This window comes from Empidonax traillii, unplaced genomic scaffold (genome assembly GCF_003031625.1).
Source record: "Empidonax traillii isolate 1590-97213 ecotype Southwest subspecies unplaced genomic scaffold, ASM303162v1 scaffold62:size2133460, whole genome shotgun sequence".
NCBI lineage: Eukaryota > Metazoa > Chordata > Aves > Passeriformes > Tyrannidae > Empidonax > Empidonax traillii.
In genome coordinates, this window is record NW_020955255.1 from 1959875 (window position 1) to 1973402 (window position 13528).

At 38.4% G+C, this 13528-nt stretch overlaps 1 protein-coding gene across 1 annotated transcript; it reads left to right on the top strand.

The window, feature by feature from the left end:
• Positions 1-82: 82 nt before the first annotated feature.
• Positions 83-8557, top strand: TMED5 (transmembrane p24 trafficking protein 5). The gene is made up of 4 exons (XM_027879988.1): positions 83-301; positions 2452-2549; positions 3225-3408; positions 5640-8557. Exons 1-4 carry the CDS (start codon positions 125-127, stop codon positions 5856-5858), a joined length of 678 nt encoding a protein of 225 aa, XP_027735789.1. The 5' UTR covers positions 83-124; the 3' UTR covers positions 5859-8557.
• The last annotated feature ends 4971 nt before the right edge of the window (positions 8558-13528 follow it).

A 13528-nucleotide genomic window follows, 5' to 3' on the forward strand; every position in this document is an offset into this window, starting at 1 on the left:
GCGCCACCGCGGTGCACTGTGGGCGGGCTGCGATTGGTGCAGAGGGGAGGGGGTGGGGAGGTTCCCCCCCCCCCCTCCCGCGGCCCCGCCCCCGGTGTGAGCGCGCGGGGCCGGTCCGGTGGCGATGGCGCCGCGGGTGCTGCTGGTGCCGCTCGGGTGCCTGGCGCTGCTGCTGCCGCCCCGCGCCGCCGAGTTCAGCCCCTCCCTCGACAGCGACTTCACCTTCACGCTGCCCGCCGGCCGCAAGGAGTGCTTCTACCAGCCCATGCGCAGGGACGCCTCGCTGGAGCTCGAGTACCAGGTTGGGGGGGAGGACGGGAGGGGCCGCCCCGGGAGGGCGGGGGTGTCCCAGGGGTGTCCCGAAGGGAGCGGGGGTCCCGCATCCCGCCGTGTCCGCTCCGCTGCCGCTGTGCAGCGGCTGGCCCGGCCCCGCTCCAGGCGCTCCGTCCCGTCCTCCGGGGCCGCGGCGCTGCTGCGGGATCGGGGGGGCCGTGCCCTGCCCCGAGCAGCGCCCAGACCCGGGCAGGGAGCCCTGCCAGCGCCCGCACAGCCACGCTGGAATCGTGCACTCTTAAAAACTCTGCCTTGGGAGGAGAAAATTGCTTTAACGGCCTTTTGTAGTTATGCTAGTAGATTTTTTTTTTAAACACTTTCCAAGATCTCAGCAGAACGTAGGAAGTTCACGGGTGTGACCTTTAAAGAGTGAGGAACATTGTGCTGATGCACAGAGCCCCTACTTGCCTGCCTTTGTGGTGATATTAAACACCCTTCATCTCAGTGATGAAGTTTCACAAAAACAGCCCTGTTTAACTTGACTGAAATTAAGGTCTTGCTGTTCTTCTTGGGAAAAGATAAGTCTCCCAACTATGTCTGGGAAAGATTTCAGTCTCAGGCCTTTCTTCCCCGTCTATAAACCAAAGACTTTTTTCCAGTAGAATAGGTACAGTGAGGGAAGCTGCAGTGAATACTTTCCCACCCTACTACTGTGGCCGGATCTGTTCCTCTTTCCCCCGATCCCTTTTTATCCCCTCTGCTTCCCAACTGAAAGTACAAAGCTGAAATTCGTGATTATTTTCTAATATTGTTACATGAAGAACTGAGAAAGAATGAAAAAACAATGTTTTCAAGCTTTGCCCTCTCTAAGCAAAACAGAAGTTTATTTTGCACTGAGTTGGATTTTAGAGAGAACAAATGAGTGTAACACTGAATTTCTTTCTACTCGGGCATAAATGTCTTAGCACTCCTACTAACAGTAATGATTCATCTTTCTATTTCAGTGTTAGAAAAGGAGCTCTCTGTGTTATTGGAAACTGATTTATTTTGTACTTAATTATGTTAGTGGCTAAAGCAGAGGAATACTTAACATAGCATGCAGGTAATTCTCCTAAGACAAAACGCAATGAACACTCTGCTGATACAAAGTTGTTTTTCTGGGTGTTTCAAGTGGATCAAAGCCCTAAAGGTATGTCCCTGTGTCTGGTTTTTCAGCTGTTAGCTACTAATTTCCCTTGTTCTTCGTCTTTTTTTTTTTGGTAAGTCCCCAGTGTCCCTTTGAGTCAGTGTAAACTTCGCCCTCCATTTCAGCAGGAGCAGACTGCTACACTCAGAAAGCTCGCTGGAAAACAAGCAAACAAAAAATCCCCTAGCGTGGACCTAAGTAATGTCATAAAAATGATCCCTGTCTGCCCCTTTATGCAGTTAAGAGAATTTCTACAACACACCAGATGTGGTGATAAAACTGTAGTCATGTTATACAGTTAAGGCAGCACAGCTTTGTAATACTGTACACACTTCTTAGGAGCTTAGGAAGCTAAATGCCTTCAATTCCTTCTACCTTGGGGAAAAAAAGAATACCCTGGCAGAGTTCAGACCTTAAATCTGCATCAGAAAGTGAGAAGGTCTGTGATACACCTTTGATTGGCATAAGAAGTCCAGTCCTGTCTTCTACACTGTTAATTCACCCAACAAAGAGATCTGGGGGATTACAGTGCATAGTGTTCTTGTACAAATATATATGTGTGTGTACATACAAGTGACTTTTGTTATCAAACTTCTGCCACTGAACTAGTGCTGGTACTTACCAATCAGTTATGTCTGCCATAGAAAGGCCAAATTTAGGCATCTGTTGTTAGTCTTTTTACAGGTTACCCATTGATTAAACTGTATACATTCTTAAAAATATTTAGGGAAAGGTTCAATATAAGCCCAGCCTAGCAAATTGGATCATATTTAGTTTAAGATTTTGAAACTGCTAAAATGCTTTTGGGTTGAACCAGTTTTTAATGTGTTTCCAGTTAACTTGGTGTGAACTCATACAGACAGATTAGTCTTTCAGGTTCTTTATGTGTCAGTTCTCTTACCTAAAATGTTTGCCCTCTCTAAAAATGTTGCCATCAGCAAAGCAAACAGGAATTCCACTGCTTGGAGCTTCATTTTTTGTTTGTTTCACAGGTTCTGGATGGAGCAGGATTAGATGTTGATTTTCATCTGCTGTCCCCAAAAGGTGAAACTCTAGTTTTTGATGAAAGAAAATCAGATGGAGTTCATACGTAAGTTTAAAATACTCAAACTCAGAAGGGCTGCATACGAAATACTTTTCTGGTTTCTTTAACAAATATAACTAAAATAAAGGTTGAGTACTTTTTATTCCTTAGTATTACAAAAGACTGTCTAGTAGGACAGTTTAAGAATACCAACTTTCTTTTTATAAACACTGAATGCTTTTTACATGGATTGTACTGTGAAGCAAAGGATATTTTTGTTTTAATGGTAGCTGTTAAGGGTCAGTGAACAAAAATAATTATTGTGGAGTTGAAAAAGCTCTCCCCATCTAATACCAAAAGATCTTTTCAGTCATATAAATAAGAAGCTAATGTCCCCTATTTCTCCAATCCTTTTATCAAAATATGTAATAATTGTTTTAATTTTACTATAGATTCATTATAGGGTTTTTTGTAGTGATTAACAGTAATTCAAAATCCAAAAAAAGAAAAATGCTGTGTTCATCATTTTGAGCCTTTAGAGCCAGTGGGATTGTTTTGCTGTGACTGTGCAATCTGTAAGGTGTCTTTAGACTTCTTATTTTTATACAAAAAGCATATTTGGTTATTTAGAAGTGCACAGTTGTCAGTCTTAAAGGGGAAACTTTGCTTACAAAAACTCACTTTTTGAGAATCAGAACAGAAAGTATAGTTAATTTAATCACATTTTGCTTATATACACAGGGTGGAAACAGAAGATGGGGATTACATGTTCTGCTTTGACAACACATTCAGTACCATTTCTGAAAAGGTAATTTTCTTTGAACTGATCCTGGACAATATGGGAGAAGATGGACAAGATCAGGAAGACTGGAAGAAGTACGTTACAGGCACAGATCTCCTAGATATGAAATTAGAGGATATTCTGGTTAGTATTGATCTTTAATTCTTTTCCATGTAAGAGCATTTGGGAACAAACTCAAGTGTCATGTAGCCATTCTGGCTTGGTCTGGTGCGTCATCCTGGAAACTATTCCAGTTACTAATGCAGGAAGCTCAGCACCATGGGACCCTTGCTTACAAACACAAATTTGAATATATTTTCAGAATAGGCCCTTCATCAGCAAGAAGAAACTGCCTATATCTCAAAGTCACTCTATTTCCAATTCAGCTTCTCTTCTTCCTACTGCTAAAATGAGACATTTTTCCCTAGCAGCAATAACATGAATATTTATAGCATTAAAGTATTACTTAATCCCAATGATGTAGCTGGAACCACTGCATAGGTTTTTATCAGTGCTTGAAAATAAAGTAGTACGGATTAATATTTCTATCTTCAATAACTTAAATATTACTTTATTAGTTCTTTTGCCCCCAAATTTTATTACATCTTTTCAAAGTAATGAATGGGAGTTAATTTGAGTCTTACCACAGGTTCACCTTTGCGGAGATTCTTTCAATGATTATGTTTCCTTAAACTGGATGCTGAGCCTATTTGGTGTAAGATTCAGAGTCAAAGCTTTTATTCCCTTTATGATCATTAAATGTTGAGATTACTCCAGAAGCCAAGGATTGTTTGATGTTCTTAGTTCTTAGTGCTTGGTAGGATGCACTGAGCTGTTGTTTGTTTGATCGTGGCTACAACTGGTATCTTAAAAAAAAAAAAATCCAAAAAACCAAACCAACATCCACACACACTGAGTACACTAAGTAGAAAATCACATTGTTTGTGTTATTTATTGCCATAGACAAAATGCAGATTTTTAAATAGCAAAACAAAACAATGTTTAAAATCTTTTATAGGTGTATGATGCACTTTTGAATAGTAATAAAACTAAATACTGAATCTGAAGAGCTGGCTAGATCATTAAAATTGGCAGTCAAGACAATTAGAAAAAAACAAAGTTAAGAGGGGAAGTTGTAAGGAAAATTCCTCTCACGCTTTAATCACAATACTTGAATGGATTTGACAGATACTTGTTTACATACTGGTATCTCTTCCAAAAGAAAAATAAATACAGAACTTGTCTTTGAGAGCCTTGAAAATCTTATAAAAGTAGGTAATTTTTGTAAAGTTAACCTAAGTATTCGATGCTATTGTTTACTTAGTCAAGATATTAATTTCCTTGCAAGGTCTCTGAGGATTTACAAAAACACTTAGTAGTTTAACTTTTTAACAATCACACATTTTCTGGGGAAAACAGGGAATCGTTTCTTGTTTCTAAAGCTTTTTTATGGTGTTGATGTTCCTTATTGTGTAACAGTGAACTTTATCATCATAAAACTATCTGGCTTCCCAAATTAGCTATTTTGAAATATTTTTATTAACCATGCAACATAGAAAACGTCCATGGAGAAAATGTTACTGTTGGATTTAACCTTGCGGGGTTTTCTTAATTTATAGCCTCCTCTTACTGCACACATTACTCTTCGCACTAGAAGCTACTTCAGGTTCCCAAAATTATATGAAGAACACAGATCAGCACTTGATGAGATCAGCTTTTATGGTGTTATTATCTCTTATGGGGTAGATGAAACTTCAACAGACCTTAGGCCCAGGTGTTTACTTTGTGAGTGCAGAATAAGGTGCAGCTCTTGCTGCTGTCGTTGTGGCCCGAGCGTTCGTTCGTGTGCTTCCTCGTGTTCCCAGGGACACACTGTATGGCCTTTGCAGGACCTCCAGTTGTCCTATTCACTATTTATTGTCAAAATTCTGGTTTTGCAAAGCTGAAGCAGCAGTTTATAGCCACTACAGTGGAAGCACCAGAAGCAGATGGGAATATAACATTATTGTCTTTTCCTTTAACAATGTACCCTGAGAAGAGTTTGCATTAAAAAGCGCCTTAATTTTATTATTCAGCAGGAAAAAAAAAAGTTTGTCTGCCACTATGTAACTTGTTTTGAGATTAGTTCTGAAGAATTCACTGCTTTTTACTTGTCCAAATAGGTTTGATTTCTCTCTCACTTCTCTAACCTATAACAGGGAAAAAACAAATTACTACAAAACCTTAATGCTTTGTTAATTAAGGCTTTTTAGGTGATATACTGGCCAAGAAATGAAATTATGTCTGGTAATTAGCATTTTTGCTTGTGCTACAAGGTATACATTTGATTCAGGTGTTGTTTTTGATTCTAAAAATACTCCTTTATTACTTACCAGGAATCCATCAACAGTGTCAAAGCCAGATTAAGCAAAAGTGTCCAGATTCAGACCCTGCTCAGAGCGTTCGAGGCCCGTGACCGCAACATCCAAGAGAGCAACTTTGACAGAGTCAACTTCTGGTCCATGGTCAACCTGGGAGTCATGGTGGTGGTGTCAGCCGTTCAGGTTTACATGTTGAAAAGTCTTTTTGAAGATAAGAGGAAAAGTAGAACTTAATATTCAGTATTGATCATACCAATATTAACAGGTATGAAAGAGAGGGGGAGCAATAAACTACAGTTAAAAAAAAATAGACCCCTTTCAGATTCTTTTGAACAAACAGTAAAAATCAGGTTTTCAATTCATCTTGGGCTATCTGGTTGTGATGGTGGTGGATTTGTTTGTGTTTGGGGGTTTTCTGTAGGTTTGTGTGGTGGTTGTTGGTTTTTTTTTTTTTTAAACATGAACATAATGCCTCACCCCACGCTCTCCCATTTTCCAAATGCTACTAACAATATTTTTTGTACTTGTATGATTTGTCAATGACTGTTAATGACTACCTTATGCATAGCACACCTGGTGCATTTGCAAAGTAATGTTAATACTGTCATTTTTTTGTTTTCGCATAAAACTTTTCAGTAGTAACTTAGACATTGGTTTATTTGCTGTTAAATACTGAGTGAATTTACCTATGTGCCTAAGTGTTTACAGGATTGGGGCCCACAGGGATAGTTTGTAATTACTGTCATTTATCTTCAAAATTATGTGTTTTAAAAATACTCGTTTTTTGTTCTACGGCATCATGGAGAAACATTGGGCTAACATTGTAAGAACATGAGAACTCTTTTTATGTACAAATTACTAATATCAGCACTTTAAAAAGCACCATCAATGTGAAATTGAGTCAGTTTTGAAAAGAATTTGAGAAAATAGGTACAACTCCTGTTCATAAATCTTTCTGTCCTGTAGTTGCACAACCATTTTTTCCTTTTTGGCTGTTACACAAGACAAGTGTCTACATGCTACACAAATACACACACACTTGAAAGTATGGTTTGCAAATTCTTCATTACTGTAAATTTGTGTTACAGATAACTTTAAAGAAAGTAATTTCTCATGTTTTTCCTTTTAATAAAGGCAGAGGTCATGGTATGCCAAAACATTACATAAAGATTGATTTTCATAGCCTTAAAATGCCTCTTATTTGCCAATTTGTTTTTATTTGTTCCTGTCTACTACAGCTGTGACTAACGTAACAGTTAATAGGGTGACTTACATAGGCATATAAAACCAAAGCTGTTCACTGGAACTCTCCCTTTTTGCTCACCCTCACAAGTCTTTTAGCTGTGTAAGTACACTCTGTTTCTGTATCTAGCTGTTCATATGAATAGAGCATGAATTACAGGAGCAGCAAGTACAGGCTTCAAGTTGTATGATCAACTGAATATGCAGTATCACTTATCTAAGGCAAAGCTAATATCAAATCAGGAATTTGTAATTTCTGGATGAAGTGGCTTTTAACACTGTAGTGAGGGTAAAGAGTTTTTGCCAAAATCCCGTGGTGCATGAGAATTACCTTTTTTTAATATACCCAAGTTAGTAATTTTACAGTGTGCTAAGTCATTGAAATTTCTTGTATAAATGTGTTAACTACGTTTTATCGCAGGTTTTTAAAAAACTTTCTTAAAAACACTTTTTTAAAAGGTGTTTTAAAAAAAGTGTATGTAGTAGTGTTGTGCCTGTTGTGGGGCCATCTAGGTATGAATGGCAGAATTGCAACTTTGGGTCTGTGATTAAGAATTATTTTCTGGAGATAAAACAGGGTCAATAGGTGCACGAAGAAACGTTTTGTTCCAGTGAAGCAGATGCTAGCAAGGGCTACAGAACACAGAAACAGCACTTCAGTTTCAACTGCAGACAACAGGACCTAGCAATAATATTTCTAAAGAGTTTTTATAAGCAAAAGTATTATTACGGAACTTACAAAGGGCTCCAAAGGCTACTTCGTCTTTCTGCAAAGCTCTGTCCAAAACAAGACTGTACCGCTTTAGGGGTTTGCATATCTTATTTCCATACAATGCTTTGTATTCTAAACTGGAATTAGAAAGCTTACCTCTGTGATCAGGACAAAGACTAGGAAAAAAGTAATTCTTTCAGTTAGAGTGGCAAATAATGTTTCTTGCCATTTCCCTGTCCCTCTCCCACTACCAATACACCACAGACTTATCATGGCTTGCGTCACCAGGACCGTGATGCTACAAACCATCTGCAAAATGCTGAACCAGCTCTGGGAAGCTGCAGCTGAGACATCTACCTCTTCTATCAAAGCTACTAGATACAGATTTCAGCTTCAAACTCCAAGAGATAAGCTCTGCCAAGTTTTCCAAGGGCACCTTAAGAGATTAGGTCCCCCAGCTGCTCTGCTGGGCCTCACTGAAACAGTTTGGTGTGGTAGTTTAACCTGCTAATGAGTGCAGACTGCCCTGATCAAAGACACAGGACTGCTGCAGTTCAGTTTCTCCCATTGCTAATAAGATCTCTGGTAGAAGGAAAATAATGCAACAATTGCCAGCAGAGTTCATCTGGAAGAAATTCTTATTTTGCAGCTGAGAGCTCTGACTATTTTCTCCTCATTCAAATTCAACTCTAGGAAATGAAAGAATTAATAATTAGAAAGGTAACTGTGCACTGACTTTGGCAGCTGGAATAGGTTTATCATAGGTGAAGGATTTGGCATGTAAACTTGCAGTTAAGAAACATTTCATGTGGATTCTGAAGAGTACATTGCTTTTGATTGTATAAAATTTACAAAGGAGAATATAAATCTACCTTTTTTTCTTAATGGACTTCTTGTTCAGAACTAAATGTTTTAAGAATTGCAGATGTTGAGTAATTATGCAAAACTAAGATTTTTCAATAAATCAAGTTTAAACTTGTTTTTGTGGTTTTAATTTATTATGAAGGAAGAATGCTTTACCTATGAATGCTGCAAAAGATAAGGATGCTAAGCTCACAAGAACTTTGTTTTTAGTAACGCAGCTTTTTTATTTCTTCCTCATGCAGTGTTCAAATTCTGTTCTTATTCACTGTATCCAAAATCAGCTCTATCAATGCAAATAACTTAAGGTTTACACAGGTGTCAGATCAGAATGACACCAACATCTGGTCTTTGTAACACAAAATATTTCAAGTTACCAGATGCAGATCAAATAGGAGCCTTTTTTTTTTTTTTTTTTTTCCCCTCCAGTATTTGCACTCTAATGCTTGTATTCCTTATTGCACCAGCAGTTTATTACACACACAGAGAACAGACTACCTTCCACTTATGGAAGTTTAGGAGCAATTGCAGGAAGGACAGTCAGTGCTGTCTTTGCAAAATTATAGCAGAGGCCCCTTACACTACTGAGATTAGTAAAGTTCTGTCTTCAAAGCCAGAGACAGTTAAGACCCACATGCCAGTCGAAATCTAGGCAGCTCGGTATTAAATAAGCACTTGTGACTTTTGGAAACTGTCTAGTTGAGTGGTTTTCTGCTAGTAACTCAACCAAGTCTAAAGCTTCTCTCCTCAAAAAGGGAGAGGAAATACACCCTAAGGAACAGATTATGGGAATTTGTGAGCTTGTGATACCACAGAAAGCAGCAAATTGACACTTTAGCTCAAAAACCACTTTACTGCTCTAACCCAATAAGCCATCTGACCTCATAAACCCTTTTTAGAAAGCATTTCACAGAAGGTACTTTGTCTTGATACATTTTCAAACTGGTGTGTGTGTTCGTGTTTCCAATTAACAGCAGTGTGTCAGTCACATGAAACTAAGAATTTTATAAAGTGTCTTTCTCAGCAGCCACTTTTGATGTCCTTTTGCAGGACATCAACTGACAACTTGTTGAGTGCTTCCATTAATTCTTGTATTTCCCTCCTCTAAATAAATATTTTATTTCACAATATAAGTATTTTCATTTCTGATTCAGTATAGTCAACATATTAAAAATTAACACCTAGGGAGAAATAGAGGGAAATCAGGAAAGTAGTATTACAATATCAAACTCACAATTAAGAACCCCATAAAATAAATTACTAGTAGTTATTCATGTGGAGTATTTTCACATTATTCATAAGATGACACACAAGATCCTGAGACTAAAGCTCAGAATTTTGGAGCCTTTTTTTTCCCAGTTAATCAAGTAATACACATGACAAATCCACACTTGTTTACCATTTCCTAAGACTCCTGAGAAACCTGGGCTGTCCGGAAGCCTGACAGGCTGCTGACCACATTGTTCACATAATGAAACAGGAACTTCCTTTATGGGCTGTGTTTTGAATCACTGCAGTAGATATCATAAAATAGTCAAGGACAACATGATGTTGTCAGATTGGGCAATTAATGGTAGAAGGAACAGTGGTTTGACTTGAAAAGGTACATGCACAGTAGAAACCATCCAGAGCCATTTTTGGACAGACATCAGAAATGCAGGCAGAAGTTCCTTTTGCTGCTCTCTAGAAGTGTGCACCATGAGAAATGACACCTCCTGCCTTCACTTTGCATGCACAACACAACAGCCTTTTACCCCACCCTGCACAAGTCCATTGCTTCACATGTTCAGCAGCGCTTCAAAGAACAAGTCTTTCCAAGACTCCTTCATTTTAACACTTAGGAACTTGTGGTGTAGACAGGAAACACAAACTCTCAGTTATTGCTGAGAAACGGCTTATGTTAAGCCCTTCTTTTTCCATGCTTTCCCCCTGCTCCAGCAGTACCCTGGCACAGAAATTCACTATTCATGCAGGAGGAATGCTGTATGAATGGTGAGGCACAGAGATAAGCAAGCACAATTTTCACAAATTATTACAGAGCAGATCAAAAGCTATATATGCCTTATTGTATTATGTGGTTTTCAATCCAACAAGTCACATAACTTACAGATTTTTATCAAAGGTAAAGATAATAAAATGGTAATAAAAGAATGATGAAAAAATTAAAAATACTAGTAAACACACCTACAACACTAAAGTTTCACCAGGAGTACCTGAATTACATCTTCTCTCATGCTATCTAGGGCTATAGTTATGACAATTAATGAGACTTGGAACCTGTACAACTCACAAATCCCTTTCTTCCCTTGGTGCATACCAAGTTTCTCGAAACAAGATATCCTTCTTCACTCTCCATCTGCTACTACCTGCCAAATTGGAATACAGGGGCATAAGGAAGGCACAGGGTGATCAAAAGGAAAGTTCTACAAGCATATATCTATAGATTTCAACCTTATGTTGAAGAACCTGACATTAACTGTCTAATTGAAGTAATTTTTCTATCATGCTGAAGGATTTCATGGAGGAGTAAAATCCAAAGTCAAAGATACCTGTGACCGTCCATACCAACAGCTGCTGACAGTTCACTCAACCCCAGTTCCAAACAGTGAAAAGATGCTTAATTACATTCTCTGGAGAGACAGAAAAGGGCAGAACCAGACCCCACCACTCCCTCACCAAAGCCCTGAGCGCGCTTCAGCCATTATTCACTTCTGCTGCCTCTCCTGGCTCAGCTGCCAGATGGCCAACAACCAGGAGCTCCACCCCTAAAGCTTCAGCACTCACCTCTCAGTGACTGTGGGGCAGGTGAGCACCTCCAATACTGGGGACTCGTTAACACAAGCAGAGCAGAAAAGCCATGGGAGTGAAAAAGGCAAGGACTGAATCAACAGTTTTTATTGTAGGTTGATTTTGGTTTAGTTTTTTACAGTCCATCGAAGTATTTCATGGCCTACTTAGACTTTTAAAAAAATAATAAATTACCACTGTAATTGAGTACATTGAAAGTTGTTTCTCATAGTATTTCTCAGATTTGTGTATTTCTACATATAAATGTATATATTACATACATACACACACACACACGTTTCTGCAAGAAGGCAGTCTCCCTAGTCAGTCTGTCAGAAAGGACAATTCTGAATGTAGATTTTGTATGAAAAGCATCCCTACTCTCCCTAATCAAGGAGCTCTGCATTGTTATCTCGATCAATTCTTTGCTATACCTTGTATTCTTCCCATTCCTCCTGCTACAACTATGAATATATTTCAGCATCCTACAGCCTGAAAACCTTTCCAGTTGTTAATTAATTCCATTTCCCAGAATTTCCAACCATTATTGAGGAGCTCTACAATTTTACTATCTTAACGCTTTCTGATCTCTGCTATCATGCAATTTGTGAAGTTCTGAATATCAAATGAGAGCAACCAAAAACACAAAGTAGTACAAGAATGAGAGAAACACACGTAGCAAAGCAGTAACTATCCCATGAGAGAGTGACACAAGTGAATGCAATGACAGCAAGTTTTGTGAGGATTCATTAGGGAATGGCAAAGCAAAAATGAAAGACTTGGAAATGGTGCTTACAGCAAAACAAACTTTATTTAGAGCAAGACAGAATCATAAATTAGCTTCCTGCTTTAAAGCAGGTTTTGAAGCAAATGAGCTTGTTACAGTAAAAATGCAGATGTTGAGACTGGAAGCTAATGCTACTACACTGAACATAAGGTAAACAGAAGACCAGGAAACCAAAACCACATGGAAGTCAATCACTGCCAAACACAAAATAGGTAACAATTGGAAACAAACAGAATATTGTCAAATTCAGAAGCTGGAAACAAATCAGAAAAAGTGGTAGAGACAAACACGCTGATGAAATATTATCAGTGAATAAATTAGAAGAAAGATTATAAGAAAAGAACTGTATGAGCTACAGATGTATTTGAAAAACTAATATCTGCAGAAAAAACATTGCACTGGTACCCATGAAAACCAGAACAACTGTTGATGTTATAGCACATGGATCTCAATGCTGGAATATGTACAAATCTAATGTAAAAAATAGCAGAGATGAGCTAGCTGAGAGAAACATGAAGGGCTACAAAAATGGAAAATATTAAAACATCAAGACAATATAAAAATCTTGTTTCACTGTTGCTGAATAAGTGAAAGACAGCAAAAGCATCAAATTCCAAGCTAATTCTCAGACTGTGCACAGCTTGTACCGGTACTTGTCTTTTGCTTTTCCTTGCTATTGCCCTGCATTCTTTCCTAGAAGACAGCCATTTCACCTTTAACTTTCTTCAGTGACTCCAAAGGAGACTCTTTTCCCATGTCTTTCTCTTCTTTACACCTCACCTACAGGTGATCCAATTTATACCAAAAAATAAACTAACTTTTCTTCAAACGTTGACAATTTTTGATTTTTTCCCACATGCATCGCTATGTTTTTCTGACCAAACTAGGATATCAGTAGATCTGACACATCCATATAGGTGTTTAGCCATCAGTTTAAGTTCAGCATTGACCAAACACAACTCAGCATCCTTTTCTCCATTTCTACAGAATATAATTTCCTGCCGTGACACCCTTAATTGCAATGGTACTTTTCATTCAGACAGATGAGGGAACTAGAGATGTTCCTGAAAATTTTACCTGCACAGCATTTGCAAAATTCATCCTCTTCCCTCTGTGCACAGAGCTGATGCTCCTGTCCAGTACATCCTTATCACTGTGTTCTGACTACTGCTCCTTCTTCAGCCTTGCCAAGTTCCATCTCAATTCACCAATTTCCTTTTAAAATATAACACTAAAGATCACTTTAACAGGATGTTCCACAGACAACACCATTTTTCTTTTTATTAAATTATCTTCCCCTCCCAGACAACAAAGTGTTTGTCTTCACCTTCAATGCCTTTTTTGTTTCTGTCATGTTAAATTAAAATATAGACTTTCATTTCACATGTCATGCTGAGAGGTTTTTCAAAATTCCTTCGTAATCTCACTCAAACTGCCTGTTATGCATAGAAAAGCATAGTTTTATTTAAATTTTCTGATGAAGATTTTGTTGAACAATGATTTGACAAATAGTTT

Coding starts and splice junctions, on each gene's coding strand:
- TMED5 (XM_027879988.1), top strand. CDS start 125: ATGGCGCCGCGGGTGCTGCTGGTGCCGCTCGGGTGCCTGGCGCTGCTG. Junction 302..2,451: donor CGCTGGAGCTCGAGTACCAG/GTTGGGGGGGAG, acceptor TTTGTTTCACAG/GTTCTGGATGGAGCAGGATT. Junction 2,550..3,224: donor AAATCAGATGGAGTTCATAC/GTAAGTTTAAAA, acceptor TTATATACACAG/GGTGGAAACAGAAGATGGGG.